General features: G+C 40.3%; 2 protein-coding genes across 4 annotated transcripts in view; one reads left to right on the top strand and one right to left on the bottom strand.

The window, feature by feature from the left end:
* The window catches only part of Gro (TLE family member transcriptional corepressor groucho), a 32,116-nt gene extending 21,052 nt beyond the window's left edge, over nt 1-11,064 (top strand). For 2 of the 3 annotated variants that reach the window (XM_070310232.1, XM_070310212.1), the window contains exons 6-13: nt 3,105-3,158; nt 3,341-3,532; nt 4,119-4,337; nt 4,802-4,869; nt 4,988-5,266; nt 5,639-6,242; nt 6,618-9,227; nt 9,712-11,064. In XM_070310232.1, the coding sequence (XP_070166333.1) occupies nt 3,105-3,158; nt 3,341-3,532; nt 4,119-4,337; nt 4,802-4,869; nt 4,988-5,266; nt 5,639-6,242; nt 6,618-6,725 (1,524 nt within the window). In that variant the 3' untranslated portion in view covers nt 6,726-9,227; nt 9,712-11,064. The remainder of the gene's footprint in view (nt 1-3,104; nt 3,159-3,340; nt 3,533-4,118; nt 4,338-4,801; nt 4,870-4,987; nt 5,267-5,638; nt 6,243-6,617; nt 9,228-9,711) is intronic. The other variant, XM_070310221.1, reaches the window with a different exon arrangement.
* On the bottom strand, nt 9,418-14,587 carry LOC138940998 (integrator complex subunit 3-like). The gene is made up of 6 exons (XM_070310246.1): nt 14,125-14,587; nt 13,258-13,806; nt 13,069-13,162; nt 12,596-12,963; nt 11,944-12,508; nt 9,418-11,827 (listed from the first exon to the last, which is right to left on the bottom strand). The coding sequence occupies exons 1-6, from the start codon at nt 14,274-14,276 to the stop codon at nt 11,753-11,755; spliced, it is 1,803 nt and encodes a 600-aa protein (XP_070166347.1). The 5' UTR covers nt 14,277-14,587; the 3' UTR covers nt 9,418-11,752.
* Nucleotides 14,588-14,785: the final 198 nt, after the last annotated feature.

Genomic DNA, 14,785 nt, shown 5'->3' with positions numbered 1-14,785 from the left:
CGTCGCCTTGGACCGAATATACAGAGTGCTCTATCACATTATTTTGTATCATCGAGATATCAAAAGATTCGTACACGGCACGTCACACAATTTTCAATTCGTTGAAAGAATTATCATAGAAAATATCATCATTGCTTTTTGATTTTTCGAATATGATACGTTTCGGGAAAATCAATTTCTAAGTTACGTATAAAGTATAAAATGTAAAAAAAATGGTTAAATTTGCACGAGAATTTTATGAAAGTTTGCGCCTCGCGAAAGAATGAAACTCCGATGTGCGAATGATATTCCTGCAATCAGTGACGGATTTTGCATGCGACGCAACAGCCGAGCTCTTGTGTGCGTGCATGGTCGAATAATTCCATTCCCGTCCGTGAATGGACACGCTGCTTTTCCCATCGTAGCCACTCGCTTAACTTTGCGAAAGTCAGCGGTGCAACGAGAGACGAAACTAGAAAGAGGAGGTGGAAGAAGAAGAAAAAGAAGTAGTAGTAGTAGTAGTAGTAGTAGTAGTAGTAGTAGTAGTAGCAGTAGCAGTAGTAGCAGTAGTAGTAGTCGGGGCGGGATGAGGAGACAAGGGCAAAAGCCTTCGATTCTTCTTTCGTTCTCGTGCGTTTGTTTACAGAGGACCTCGATAGAAGACGGTTAGCGCGAAACGAGGGTACAGGATTCTGAGAGAGAAAAAGGGAAGGGAGAATAGAGAGGCTGAGATGGAGGAGGGACCGTAACAGAAAAGTACGAAGGGCGCGCGAGGCGAGGGGATTCGGAGGAAGAAACAAGCCGAGATGGTGGAAAAAGAGGATGAGGCAACAACAAAAAAAAAAAAAAAAAAAAAAAAGGATTCGAGGATTCTCGAGGCAAAGAGTCGAGTGGTTGGGTGGTCGAATAATAGAGCTGCCCTTAATACCGTCATCCCCGCGCTATCCCCGGGTTAAACGAGGGAAGAGGTCGACGGAGGAAACAGCGCGAGAGAGACAGCGGCGATGGCACGGCGGAAGCCAAGGACGAGACCGAGGAGGAGGGAGGGGGTCAGGATGGTCGCTCGTGGTTCGTGTGCCGTCGCCGCCGTCGGGTGGGAACCAGGAGAACGGAATAGAAGGGATGATAACATTTGTATCATATTTAACGCTAGAACGAGCGGGTTAAGGGGTGGAAGACAGCCTCCGCCCGCCAACCTTCTCCTTCTCCTTCTTCCTCGTCTTGGTCTCCTTCGGTCTTCTCTCCCGCTCTCTTGGTCACCCTTCAACCTCACCCTCTCCTACGGCCCCTCTTACGACCGCGCTCCACCGTCGCTACCCTCTAACGCCACTTCGCATCCCCTTTCCCCTCTACTCGCTCGCCACTCCGAGTAATATACCACTGAAATCAATACCACCACACTGCCTTCTCTATTTACCCAAGTTCATCATTCGTACACAAATTTATTGCGTGTTTCTAGCAGCTCGGGACCATCCCTTCCGAGTTGCCAACAATATATCGCGCGATCAGATTGCTACGATCTCGTAGTAACCAGACTAATGTCATGTCGGCCCATTTAACGCACTGATGATCATTTCTTTTCGGAAGCCCATCCAAGAGAGGGAGAGAGAGAAAGAGACTATCTTGAGCAAAAACAATTTTCCGATTATCTTATCCGGCTGTCTGCCACTCTCTCTCTCTCTTTTCTCTCTATCGTGTCGTGTAATAATATAGATACTCCCTCAAAAGTATCGATCCCGCGATGATTGAACGAAACGCATTCTGTTTCTCACCGAGCTTTCTATTTCGGAAACATACTTTCAGCGATCAACTCGATATAATCTATAAGAGAAAGACACATTTATGTACATATTTTTATTATTCTTAACAACTTTTCTTAGTTGTTACTTGTATTATATATATATATAAAACACAAATACGATAAATATAATTTAATAATTCAATAGTAATTACAGCTGTCTCAAAAATTTATCTAAGAAAAAAGTGCTCGTATCGCGAACGTCACTTTTAATTATCCTCGGTTTATATTAGTCGACGATCTCAATTCTGGTTTCCCGTGCGAACAATTTTCTCTCGCGTAGCACAGCCGAATGTAATTTATGCACACGCTGGGACGTCGGGTAGAATCGCATTAGACGGGGCACGTGGTAGCCGGAGAGAAAATTTTTTTAAATACTCGCTCGCTGAATTATTTAAAACGCCGCGACGCGCACAGGTGGTTTTACGCGTCCGTGTACGATGTATCCGCACACAATCTCTATTGCATCCATGCGAGCCGTTGCGATATTACGTTATTAGATGGGCAACCCTACTATCGCTACATGCCCTGCTTTGAGCTCGTTACGCGCCACGTCCTGAGAAAACGGAGCGCTAGAAAGCGATAGAAGCGATAGAGGGTCCTGTTCTTGCACGATAGGTGAAAGATAACCGATAAGTAGTACTATCAGAATTGCCGCGCATAAATTAACCGTACGCGATATACGTACATTTATATCGCCGCCGTACTACGCCGTATTCGGCGTGAACGCGAAATTGTGGAAATAATAACGGCGGCTTATTGAAGATACAACCTGATATAAGATAAACGTTATACACATACACGATAGTCGTGAAATTGTTTCGCGAATAATTATTAACCGTGTAGATTAAGTAATCGCGACAACTTTTTATTACGCGCGTTGTACGTTGTCGAATTAAATCTTTGAGTACGTCGCAACATCTACCGACAATATTCGAAGCGAGTTAGAAATAGCAATTTTTTACCTTCAAATATTTAAGCGTCTATTTATAGTCGATATTCATAAGCCTCTTGAGAAACCTCTGCGAATTGGATTACATATTCATGAGACTCGTGTCGATATCGTGGAGCGCACGAGCTCATTAGTCGTCTCTCTAACGGCGTACGCCGCTAACTTATTGTTAGAGCGCGATCGGAGAGTTGTGCGAGTGCACGAGATATCGTGATTAATAATGCATCTTTGAGGGTGCATCCGTCAGTGGGACACACGCGCGAATATGGGTCGAGTTGCTCGGACGGAGGTGCGTCAAAAGCTCTAGTTGATCTACCGAGTAGTTTCTCGTCTTACATCATCGTCTTACGTGCCATTTCTTTTCCAACTTTTCAGGAGAGCGACGCTGAGAAGAGCGATCAGGATCTGGTTGTCGATGTGGCAAACGAGGTAAGAGACTGCCGTTAAAAAACTATTATTTTCGTGTCTAATTTTTGCACAAATATATATTTTTTTATCTACAAATAATTTTCATCAATTTTTATCATCGATCGCAAGTATTTGTCTTTGCACGCGAGTCTCTCAGAGGAGTCTATAAAATGAAATAAAATATCTGCATGTGTCCGCGAAAGGAGGCGTCGTCCCCGCACGCGAACGGGGAGCACTCGGATCCACGCGAGAACGGCACTCTGGAGAAGCTGGGCGCACCGGGCCACGTTGGCGGACCGGCGTCAGGCACGGGATCGGCATCCGTAAAGGATAGGCCACCGTCGCGCAGCGGCAGCTCATCCGCCCGTAGTACACCGTCTCTGAAAAGTAAAGATGTAAGATCTCGCGGAGAGTAAGTTTATTCGGCGCTGCGACCCGGCCCAGTCGTCACTTTGTCGCCTAATGTATCGAGAATTTCGTCTCGCAATAATTCATCCAAAACGAATGTAGAGTCAATCTTTTTCGCGGATAATCGCCAGGTGTTTTTTTTTTTCCCTGTCTTTCAATTACTCGTGTATCTTGTTTTTAAGCGTAAAAAAAAAAATAAAAGATACGTTCTAAAATTGTATATAAAATATTAGTTGTAAGAAAAAGAATTCAATCAAGCGCAATCTCGCGCACAAATTTGTGACATCTCCGCGATAATAGACGGAGCAAATTTTCACGACTCAAGGCACGGAACGTATTCATTCATTCATTCATTCATTCATTCATTCGATCGGTCGCGTTGAAGTAGCGGCTCTCCGCCGTCACGCGTACGAATGAGAAATAGATAAGTAAAAAGAAAAGAGATATCGCGCGCGTTCGACCGGGCTGACGGCTGACGTTATTCGTCAGAAATTGACGCGATCGAGTTTAGGTACGATTGCGATGTAGCGTGCGTTTGCAAAAGTGGGTGCAAAAACACGGTGCGTTTGCCAGGTCGACAAGCCGGGTACACCTGTGGCGGCGGCGAGGGGCTCGCGCAGTTGTACGCCAACTATGGGCGGCATCCCTGGGCCCTTGGCATCGCGGGTCTATCATCCGCCATCGTCGCAGCAAACGCCACCGCAGGGTTATCAGGGCTTGCCATCCCGCGGCAATGAGCCGCCGCAGTCGCCCTCGCCGTACAGCAACTTGCCATACGCGAGGCCCTCTATGGTGATTCACGACCCCGTAACTCCTTATGCCTTATACGTTATCACGCTTTCGTTATCAATTAGCATAATATAATTTCATACGCGATCAAATGTATTGTGCGTGTACGAATATCGTGTATCCCGTCAACTGTGAACCTATATAATCGTTAATTTATTTAACTCTAGAAAGTGTCTTCCGATAATATAAGTTTTTTTTTCCCCTCCTTGTTGTCTCGTATGAATATTGTAAATCTATGTAATTTCGACATAAAATCATTGCTGGGAAGTGTTGGATCAAATGATCCAACACTCACAAACATCTTCCTAGAGTTAAATCGCAATCAATCTCCTGCCAAACATCATCGAGATCGATGTTTCTTAAAAGCCATTTATTTCGCAAGCCATTTATGAACCAAACGAACGCATATATATATATATATATCTTTGCTCATCGTGATAATGAGCGAATCTTCCCTTTTTCCGCAGCTCGGTTTTGACAGTCACATGAGGATATCCGCGAGTAACGGGCTGAGCAACATCGCGGGCGGCAAACCGTACGTAATTTGACAATTTCCAACGAATTCGCATGCACGAAGCTCTCTCTTACATCCTGTTTCCATTGTACAATAATATAAGAGCGCTAATTAAACATATTGCGCGTACGTTTTACAGGGCGTACTCTTATCACATGAACGGCGAGGGTCAGCTGCAGCCCGTACCATTTCCCTCGGATGCTCTAATCGGACCGGGCATCCCGCGTCACGCGCGTCAGATTAATACCCTAACTCACGGCGAGGTGGTCTGCGCCGTCACCATCTCGAATCCGACCAAGTACGTTTACACCGGCGGTAAGGGTTGCGTCAAGGTTTGGGATATCGGCCAGAGTGTCGGCAGTGCCAGCGTGAAACCAGTCTCGCAGCTGGACTGTTTGCAACGTGACAATTACATTAGGTGAGAGTACTTGGCTGTTACGTTGCGATAATATCGCCTTTGGCTACGTTTTCGGTTACTTTCGATATCTTTCGACATTTTTCGGAAAGCCACGCGTGTAATCAAACGCGATAAGCAGCGTGAACCAAGTTTTATTTCTCTCGACTAATCGACGATGATTAAAGCGATCTTACTTTTAAAGAAAAGGAAAAACGAAACTTTTTTTTTTCTCGCATTATTATAATATTTAGTTTTCAATTAAAACGATTATTGTTTATCGAGATTACCGAGATTATAACGCATTCTTTAGCGTTATTAATATTCTGTTAGAATTTTAATAGCGAAATTAAGAGAAAGAAAGGAATTTGACGAGACATATCCTCTATCTCTCAGGTCCGTGAAACTTTTGCCTGACGGAAGGACTTTGATAGTCGGCGGAGAGGCCAGCCAACTGAGCATTTGGGACCTGGCGAGTCCCACGCCCAGAATCAAGGCCGAGTTGACTTCGTCAGCGCCCGCCTGCTATGCCCTAGCGATCTCACCGGACTCCAAGGTCTGCTTCAGCTGCTGCAGCGATGGCAACATTGCCGTTTGGGACTTGCAAAATCAAACGTTGGTCAGGCAATTCCAGGGCCATACAGACGGCGCGTCTTGCATCGACATCTCCGCCGACGGGTCCAAACTGTGGACCGGCGGCCTTGACAATACCGTGCGCTCCTGGGATCTTCGCGAAGGCAGACAGTTGCAGCAGCACGATTTTACCTCGCAGATATTCTCTCTCGGTTATTGTCCGACCGGAGAGTGGTTGGCCGTCGGGATGGAGAACTCGAACGTGGAGGTACTCCACGCCACCAAGTCCGACAAATATCAGTTGCATCTGCATGACTCTTGCGTGCTCTCGTTGCGTTTCGCTTCCTGCGGGAAGTGGTTCGTTTCCACTGGCAAGGACAACTTGCTAAACGCTTGGCGTACGCCGTACGGTGCTTCAATCTTTCAGGCAAGTATTTCAACACGAGCTTACCTTAATCGTATAGGTAATTTATAAATTTTCTCTGAATCGTACTTTGATTTTTTCATCTTTGATTGGCATTGGACATGAGCTGCGTCGTAGAGTTTAATATATTACGAGAGCATATACGTGACACAGAATATATATTTATATGGCATACGTAAGAGATTTTTTTTTATTTTTTTTTTAATTTTTTTTTTTTTTATCGACTTAACTAAAAGCAAATAGACGCTTAAAAGAGATTTTCTCTTTTTCCCAAATATTTCGTCAATGTCAATTTGTAAATCTAGTGGAACAACATTTATATTAGCATATGTACGGATCAAAAATTATAGTTTGCGCGAATCTTGTTAAATTTTGCAGTCTAAGGAGTCGTCGTCGGTGCTGAGTTGCGACATTTCCGCAGATGACAAGTACATTGTGACTGGATCCGGCGATAAAAAGGCCACTGTATACGAAGTGATTTACTAAGCTATCCCTTAACAAAGAGAAAGAGTTGCCTCTTGTCTCCTTAATAGTGTTAAAATCGATCGAGAAAACTTTATTAATCCCCTGTATATCTCCCCTTCGCGAGGAGAGGAGCGCAAAAAGTTCCCGAAAGTGGGATTCTTAGCAGCCTTAGAAACTTTAAGACCACTCGACTGGTAATTGTGTACATATATGCATATGTGAATCTATAACGGAATTACAATAGAAAAATGTGAAAAATCAGTGCGTGCGTGCGTGCATGCGTGCGTATGTACATGCGTATGATGAACGAGAGTCAGCGATGTATATTAATTTCGCGCTACTATTTGTCGCGTGCATACAACGAGCTAAACGCGTTGACGACCGTTGGAACGACCGTTAACGGAGCGGTTCGCATGCGCATTAAAGTAAACGAGAGGAGCCTTCGCAAACGGTGATGTTAGACATATATGATTTTGTAGCTGCGTAAATGTAGGATTATAACGCGCCTAAAGCGGACGAACGGCCGGGGCCGGTATCATCAAGATAAGGCGTCGCAACATTAGTCTCGCCTATCCGCGAGAAATTGCATTACTCTTTTCAGTGAAAACGGATACGAGCGTTCGTCGAGACGTCACTTGAAACTTTTGCAATCGCTATATCTTCAAACGAATCGTATCCTTCCTGCTATCCCCTCTCCAACAACACGAAAAGGACGTCTAAGAGAAAAAAATTGTTTTTTTAGAGGCTTGATTATATTGCGTTGACGGACTTTATTAATGAGATATATTGCTGTCAATGTAAAGATGATCCTTTATAAGTAAATCAAGTTAGATTTTTGACTCGATTTGATAATTTCTAATTGCGATGAAAAAGCTACACCGAGTAATTTAAGCTGCCGAGCGTGTTAAGCAGGAGGATGGCACGTCTCGCGTTTCGAATTGTTAGATCCTATCGGTGTCAATTTCACTGTCACAACTAATATTGTTGTTTGGCATGGCAAACTTGGTTACAAGCAAATACCTTTTTGCATCTCATAAGCATAAAGAATGATACCTATTGTGTAATAATCGAATTTCTACGTGATATATGCGTGACGACGCGAATGGCAGATACGAATCCCTGTACAGAATCCTTGTACATATTCGACGTTTATGATTATAACGATTATAAAACGAGTGCGCAAACACGGCGTGCGTCGCCGAGCGCGCGGACTCGGACTCTTTAAATATACCTATGTAAAGTACAACCCCGTGCACAATCGAAACAAAACTATTTCTCTACTTTAATTAGGAGACTTTAAAAAGCGCGGAGATCAAAAAAGGCGGATGACTTCTTGCAGTTTTTAAATATCAATTTATCGTATCGATGAAAAAAGTATTGATATTGTACGAAAAATTAAAAGATCACGAATATCTTTATGTTAAAAAATATTGGATCAATAATATAATTGGGGCTTTATCTGATCATATAAAATACGATAGAGAGCATTTTCGTAAATGCTTTCGTGAATGATTTCTGCTTTCGATTGATCTTCGTTCTGCAAAAATTAGCTGAATGAAATTCTCGACAGACAGACGAGCGCGAATTATAATGTGTCATCGAAATGATTAAATTTGTGAAATTATACGGTCCTTCATTCTGTGTCCTTAACGTGAAGTAATAAAACCAAGTAAAAACCTTAAGAAAAACGGATAGTTACTTTATTATAGTTTTCGCAGTTCTCGTCTTGCTGGCGAATATATGACAAATTGAGAGTACTGATTAAATTTGATTAATCATCACATATGTAGAGAAAGATATGTCATATAATCAATGATGACGTATCCGCAAATTTCTTGACGAAATAAATAAGAATCTATTCCACTTCTTCCCCACGTCGCATTTTTAGCAATAATAATATGTGACAATATTAATACATACATCCACACACACACACACACACACACATATATATATATGATTTCATTTATTGTCTCGCATCAAGTTGGATTTTCCCAATTTCTCTATTCTCTCTCTCATTTTCTCTGCTCCCCCCCCCCCTCTCTCTCTCTCTTTTAATATATAAAGAAAGAGTCACATGTAGCAGAAGAAAATAAAATTGTTCTTTTCGCAATAAGAATTTTACACGCTTTCTTAGAACATATCATTGCGTGTTAGAATCCATATAACGAATCGGTACAATATGACATATAATGTTTAAATAGCGATTATATCCAACGAGTTAGTGGTCATCGCGACAGAAATATTATTCATCGGCAAATATAGATAATAAACGTCGCGTTTTTTGTCTGATAAAAATTATCTGATATAAAAGGAACGTCATGAAATTGCTACACGATTATACGTAGCTTATCGTAAAACGGGATAAAGAAAGAAAGTATTTGTGTATATGTACGCAATAGACAATAGATAGTAAGAGACTTACTATCATTGCTAATTGCAGCCAGACAATTTATCCTTAAAATCCACGAGACGAGTAAGACTATCTCGAAGGAAGGAAGTATGAATTGAGAGAAGGAGAAAGTAAGTACCACAAAATATCACAAGTTTGCTTCCGATAATTTTCGATGTATTTACATTTTAGGTGTGTACAAGATCGTTAAAAACATTAAATGTTTATGCTCGCGCGCGTTATACGATAATTTGTCCATATATTTACATATTCTTCCGTGTGTACAAGATTGTTAGAAACATTAGATGTTTACAGGTTTGCTTTCTTTTTCTTTTTTCCTTTCCTTTTTTCATATACAGTCTCGTGCATGCTTTAAATTCCGCTCTCTCTTTCTCTCGTCGGATCATCGTTTTTAAATAACCTCTGACATATCGTCGTTGCTTATATACAAGTAGAAAAATTCTAGTAATGTTATCGTCACGCGTTATTACAAACGGAAGGGGGAAGGGAGACGGAGAAGGGGAGGGGGAGAATACTACATACATATCCATCCTTCATACAAATTGTTCGCATGAATGTTCACATGTTTCAAAATTTTTTTGTTTATCCGATTAGCGCGACACAATACCGCATTCGTACTTTCGAGATAAAATCAAGGGAAAACGAAAATGGGGATGAAAAATATATTTCTCATGTATGTATGTGTGTATATATATATATATATAAGTTCGTGAAAACGTAAAATGTGTTTCGCAATTTTGCTGATCGAACCATGACACAATATAGTCTCACGTGTACGCGTGTATATTCTCATCGTGTTTTATCTCACACACACACACACGCGCGCGCGCGCGCGCGTATGTGTACATAATCTACAAAATATAGAACGCAACTCGACTTTTAGATTAACCAATTTTACAGGAAATGTACATTGCAAATGGATGATGATAATTTCCACACGCCGCTCTTAACATTTGCAAGAACATTCGATCCGGTGGTGTAGGAGAAGACCAGATCTTGTCCCTTTCTTCTATTTTTCTTGAAAGATGTCGCATAGTTTGAGTCTTAAACGTTCATATGCTTCAAAGAAACACGTATATCTTGTGTGGTAACATGATAATGAAATGAGAAATGATGTGTGGTAAATATACAGGGTGGCCCAACGAGAACGAAACAGACATGCTTTTAGCATTTAACCTCATTTGTTTCAAAAACGCTCGGACAAGTCAATTTTATTTGCAAGGGGACATGTTAATTGGCTATTTCTGTTTACCTAATTTCAACCTCAAAAGAGACGTTAATCTCACCCTAAAAATTTTGCCAAAAAATACGCCTATTTCGTGGGCCAGTCTGTATATGGAAAATCATTCAAATACTTTTAAAAGTATTGAATACTTGTACAATGATGAGAGATCGACTTACTGTGCCTATAGTCGATCGTTATCTTTGCGAAACAATTTTACCTTACACGTCTATCTACAAATATGAAGGATATAAAAACATATACAAAAGTACAATACAATTCATATTATGTCGCAATTTACAATCGCAACGAATCATTAAATCACTCTAATAAAATTTGTAACAAAATAAAAGAAAATTTTCTTGAAACTAATATCAAATAGCTCGGATTACTATAACGTTAACAATCTTCGTCATGCAGAACATATTTAAAAGGATATCCCTGCGTCTCTCGAGGATAATTGTGCTTAATAAGTGCAGACGCAAACTGAATATATTTGGTCATAAAACTGTACGCTTCTCGCTGGAATTCGACGCGGCGATTTATGTTTCGATATTCCGGCAAAAGATCCTAAATTCTAGAAAAGGAAAGCTAATAACTCTTACATGAATTACGTTCGGAGATATGGCAACAAATATGTTCAATTGCAACGATTATTTTTGAAAAGAAGTCTTACAGAAAAAAGTAAGATATGATAATTATATATATTTGGGCAATGTGTAAAATTCGTCACAATTAAAAAAAAAAAAAAAAAAAAAAAAAAAAAAAAAAAAAGCGAATTGGATATATTGTGTTGTTATCCCTCGCAATGTTGCCAGATTCTGCGCTTGCCGCTTTGTGAAGAAAATAATCAAGTGATTTCACAATATATGTTTAGTTCTGCCATTTGGTAACTTTATTTGACAGATGCGAGTGATGGCCCGATATCCCATGTACGAATTTCGAGAGGAAAACACAGGGAAGTAAAATAATTGGCATACCGCTTTATAAGATTATTTATATCTGTCATACGAGTTACCGGAAAAAAGCAATAATCAATATTAACGTGTAAAAACATGTTCGGAATGAGAGAGATCGTAATTAAAAATACGATTAAGTAGTTCTCACACGCCGTTCTTTTTTTCTTTCTTTCTTTTTTTTTTTTTTAATAAAACGATTCAACAATAACAATCAGAGTCTCTGGCAATTTTGCTGTTGCTCTGAGCAACATTTACGAAACATATTAAAGGTTCTTCTGAATATATGTATACCTCTCCGCGTTTTTTTTTTCATCCTTAACGTACATTATATTTACAAGTCGCGCTAAATAGATCTCTATTTATGTATATCATATTATCTTACTATCCTTAAGGCTAGTTTAGCTTGCTGCACACACGTGATATGGTCCATGTGACATATGAAGACACTGGGTGGTCAGTCGCTATCCGATCCCACTGGATTGATCTTTTTCCTTTTTTTCGCTTGCTTTGGATTCACGATCTCTTCTTCCTGTAAGCGATAAGAAAAATAAGATCACTGATTGTTAATTTTTTGCTGTATACTCATTTATTTTAACATATACATACACACGCGTATAATAAAAAAAATATAGTAAAAGAACTTACTTCGCTGCTAGAGGTACTATCAATGTGATACCGCGGAAGTGGTCTCTTTGAATTGGATCTTTCTCGTGTGTTAGCACCGGTTTTCCTATGACCGCCCTTACCACTGCCACCACCGGTTCCGGAGGAAACAGTGTGTTTTCTCGCGGAACTACTCGGCGGCGGTGGCTCATTCTCCTCGTTAACTTCGGCAAGTGCAAACAGATCGCCGTAGCTCTTCCTCAGCGAGTCGTTGCTTGCAGCTTGCGCCTGTTGCAACGCTCTCTGCATACCTTCCGAATGGTACAACTGTAATTCCGCCGAGCACATGCAGTGCTGACGTAATTGGTCCAAATGACCGAGAACTTGTTCGCCAGTAGGTGGACCAGACTGTTGATTCTGTTTAGCGCCGGAACGTTTTCGTTTATTCGGACTAGTAGCGGGATAACGGGTGCTAAGCAAATTTGCGAGCAGCTCGCCAAGCTTCTCCTCGTAATCGCGACACCAATAGCGTAATACCGCTACGACAAACATATCGCCATCAACGCTCTGTCGAGCGAGCAGTTGTCGTAGAAGATCCAACGTAGGTCTATAATATAAAATGAAATTGTACATCAAATTATTTCACGATTTATATATAGGTTTTTGATATAAACCGCAGCTATATTTTACTCACTTTTCTTGCTTAAGCATGAACAAAACCGAGGTAAGCGCCTCCGCATGATTACGAAACTGTAGTTTGGGCAAAACTGGCAGTACGTAATCGATAGGAAAATCGTGCGCAAATATGAGCTGCCAAAAACAGTATTGCTCGAAAGTTTCCCAGTTTAGGCTAGCTGTCAATAACGCGGTGAACGATTCCTTCTTTAGCATCTTCAGATGGCCCTGCATTATTTTACAAACCAGATCCTGCAACTGGCACGAGTCCACCGTAGAGACGACCAGATGTAACAGTTGGACGTTTCCGAGGGCAACATTTTGAAATCCCATGTACACATCGGGCACAAGATAACATAACATGAATATGTTATCTTCATGGCAGAGCTACAGCAAAGACGAAGATAATGTATGTTACAAACTTGCTTCAAGAATATACGTATATATACATACAATATTTAATTTATTTGTATTCAAATATAAAACTTGTACCTTTAAATCCGATACCAGACATATGTCCAATTTTTTTTCTCGCTGCGCACAAAAATCCTTGTACACCGACGCTTTAACGTCATTCAAAATATTGCTGAAATCAAATAACGCAGTGATAAATGATGTTTTTTTTTTTCTTTTCTTTACTGATTACTTTCTTTTTAGAATTAATTTCATTTTTAAACCAACCTCGGCTCGCCTTCTCGTTTCTCTTCTTCTCTGCCCCAGACTTTCAAAAAATAAAGGAGAAGATAACCTATTCGTGGTTGAACTGACTGCATTTCTGCCAACACCCTAGCCAACAGCTTCCGCCTATTATCCTCCTCTTTGCACAATTGAAATTGATTTCGAAACATAACAAACAATGGGGTGCTTATACTATCGGCTAGCGCTTCCTCATTCAAATTGTCCGATGGAAAGATTTGCGCCGTGATTTGTGATGATAAGATGGTCGATATGCAGGATGCTAGTGCGGATATCGTCTCAGCGTCTATTTCATCTTCCACGACCATTTGTACTATCCTTTCCATCGTTTGACACCTCGCTTCATTGTCACCTTCCGTGTGCAATGTCTCTATGCTGGTTCTCAACTCCTCCGGCTCCAATATAAGACGCAAATGCGACGTAATGTCCTCCTTCTTCACAACACAATTTGCATTCTTTTGATCATTTTTCAGTTTTACCGTGGACAATGGTATATCCTCCTCGTCGTCTTCATCTTCCACCTTTGTTACTATCCTAAAATATAAATAAATTCGCATAATTGATAACTTATGTCTGAGACGTTTAATCCTTTTGGTTGGAGAATGACCATAGTCATTGATTCTAACTGAATTGAGCTGAATTGACTACACTAGTTTAGAGTTTATCTCTTTCTCTCCACATTAAAAGGAAAAAGATAAATCCTCGACTGGTACAGCCAGTTATATAAAGAACAGACCTATTGTAGGATACAATGTTCGTTGCGATCAAAGAATGCCTATATTTATACTGTTTTATACGCGCGAAAAGACTAATATATATACTATTATACAATAGATATAATAAATAATCAACCTGAGAGAAGACTCCTCCTCTTCGTCACTAAACGCTGGTTCTGGATCCTGTGCCACGTGATTATTCTCCATAGTAGAATTTGTGGTATTCTCTATTACAGCCCCTGGATTGTGCTCCTTGTTGAGTTCTTCCATTTTACCTGAATATTTCATAACCTTATTACCTGCTTAAGGACATGATGTAAAAAGTTAGTAAGCGATAAATGTGCTGAAAGCTAAAAAGAGTGAATCGTCAGATTTGGTGCAAAAAAAAAAAAAAGTTTTTGCAAAGAAACACTCGGCGTCACATACATGTGGCATTTCCAGATATCTAGCGTATTTCCACAGAAGTATGATTTTCTTAATGTCTTTCCATATTTTCGAAATACATATTCCAATTTCCAAACCATTTGCATTAAACTTTCATCCAGTTAAAAAATGCCGTATTGCATATGGAGCCAAGTATAAATTTTATTCAATTTGTTGATTTGACTTTTATGTCGAGATTTTATATTACTTTAAAGAGGGATAAATTCTAACACACACACAAAAAGCGCACCCGTATATACAGGATTTGTGATAAACACTATACATGAAATTATATAAAAGAAGAAAGGAAATATTAATATTGTTTAAATTTCACATATTTTGTATTAATATATGTACTTTTTTTTTTTTTTTTT

The sequence above is a fragment of the Polyergus mexicanus genome, unplaced genomic scaffold, assembly GCF_030449975.1.
Source record: "Polyergus mexicanus isolate NDT 795.1 unplaced genomic scaffold, iyPolMexi1.0 SCAF_2, whole genome shotgun sequence".
NCBI lineage: Eukaryota > Metazoa > Arthropoda > Insecta > Hymenoptera > Formicidae > Polyergus > Polyergus mexicanus.
The sequence above is the reverse complement of the archived record's forward strand: the minus strand, read 5'-3'. Positions and strand labels throughout refer to the sequence as shown.

Bases quoted from the DNA above. Each gene is read 5' to 3' on its own strand.
- LOC138940998 (XM_070310246.1), bottom strand. From the start codon at position 14,276: ATGAAATATTCAGGTAAAATGGAAGAACTCAACAAGGAGCACAATCCA. The intron at 13,163-13,257 runs GTTGGTTTAAAA...ATTTGATTTCAG, and splicing joins AAACGAGAAGGCGAGCCGAG to CAATATTTTGAATGACGTTA. The intron at 11,828-11,943 runs GTAAGTTCTTTT...TATCGCTTACAG, and splicing joins ATAGTACCTCTAGCAGCGAA to GAAGAAGAGATCGTGAATCC.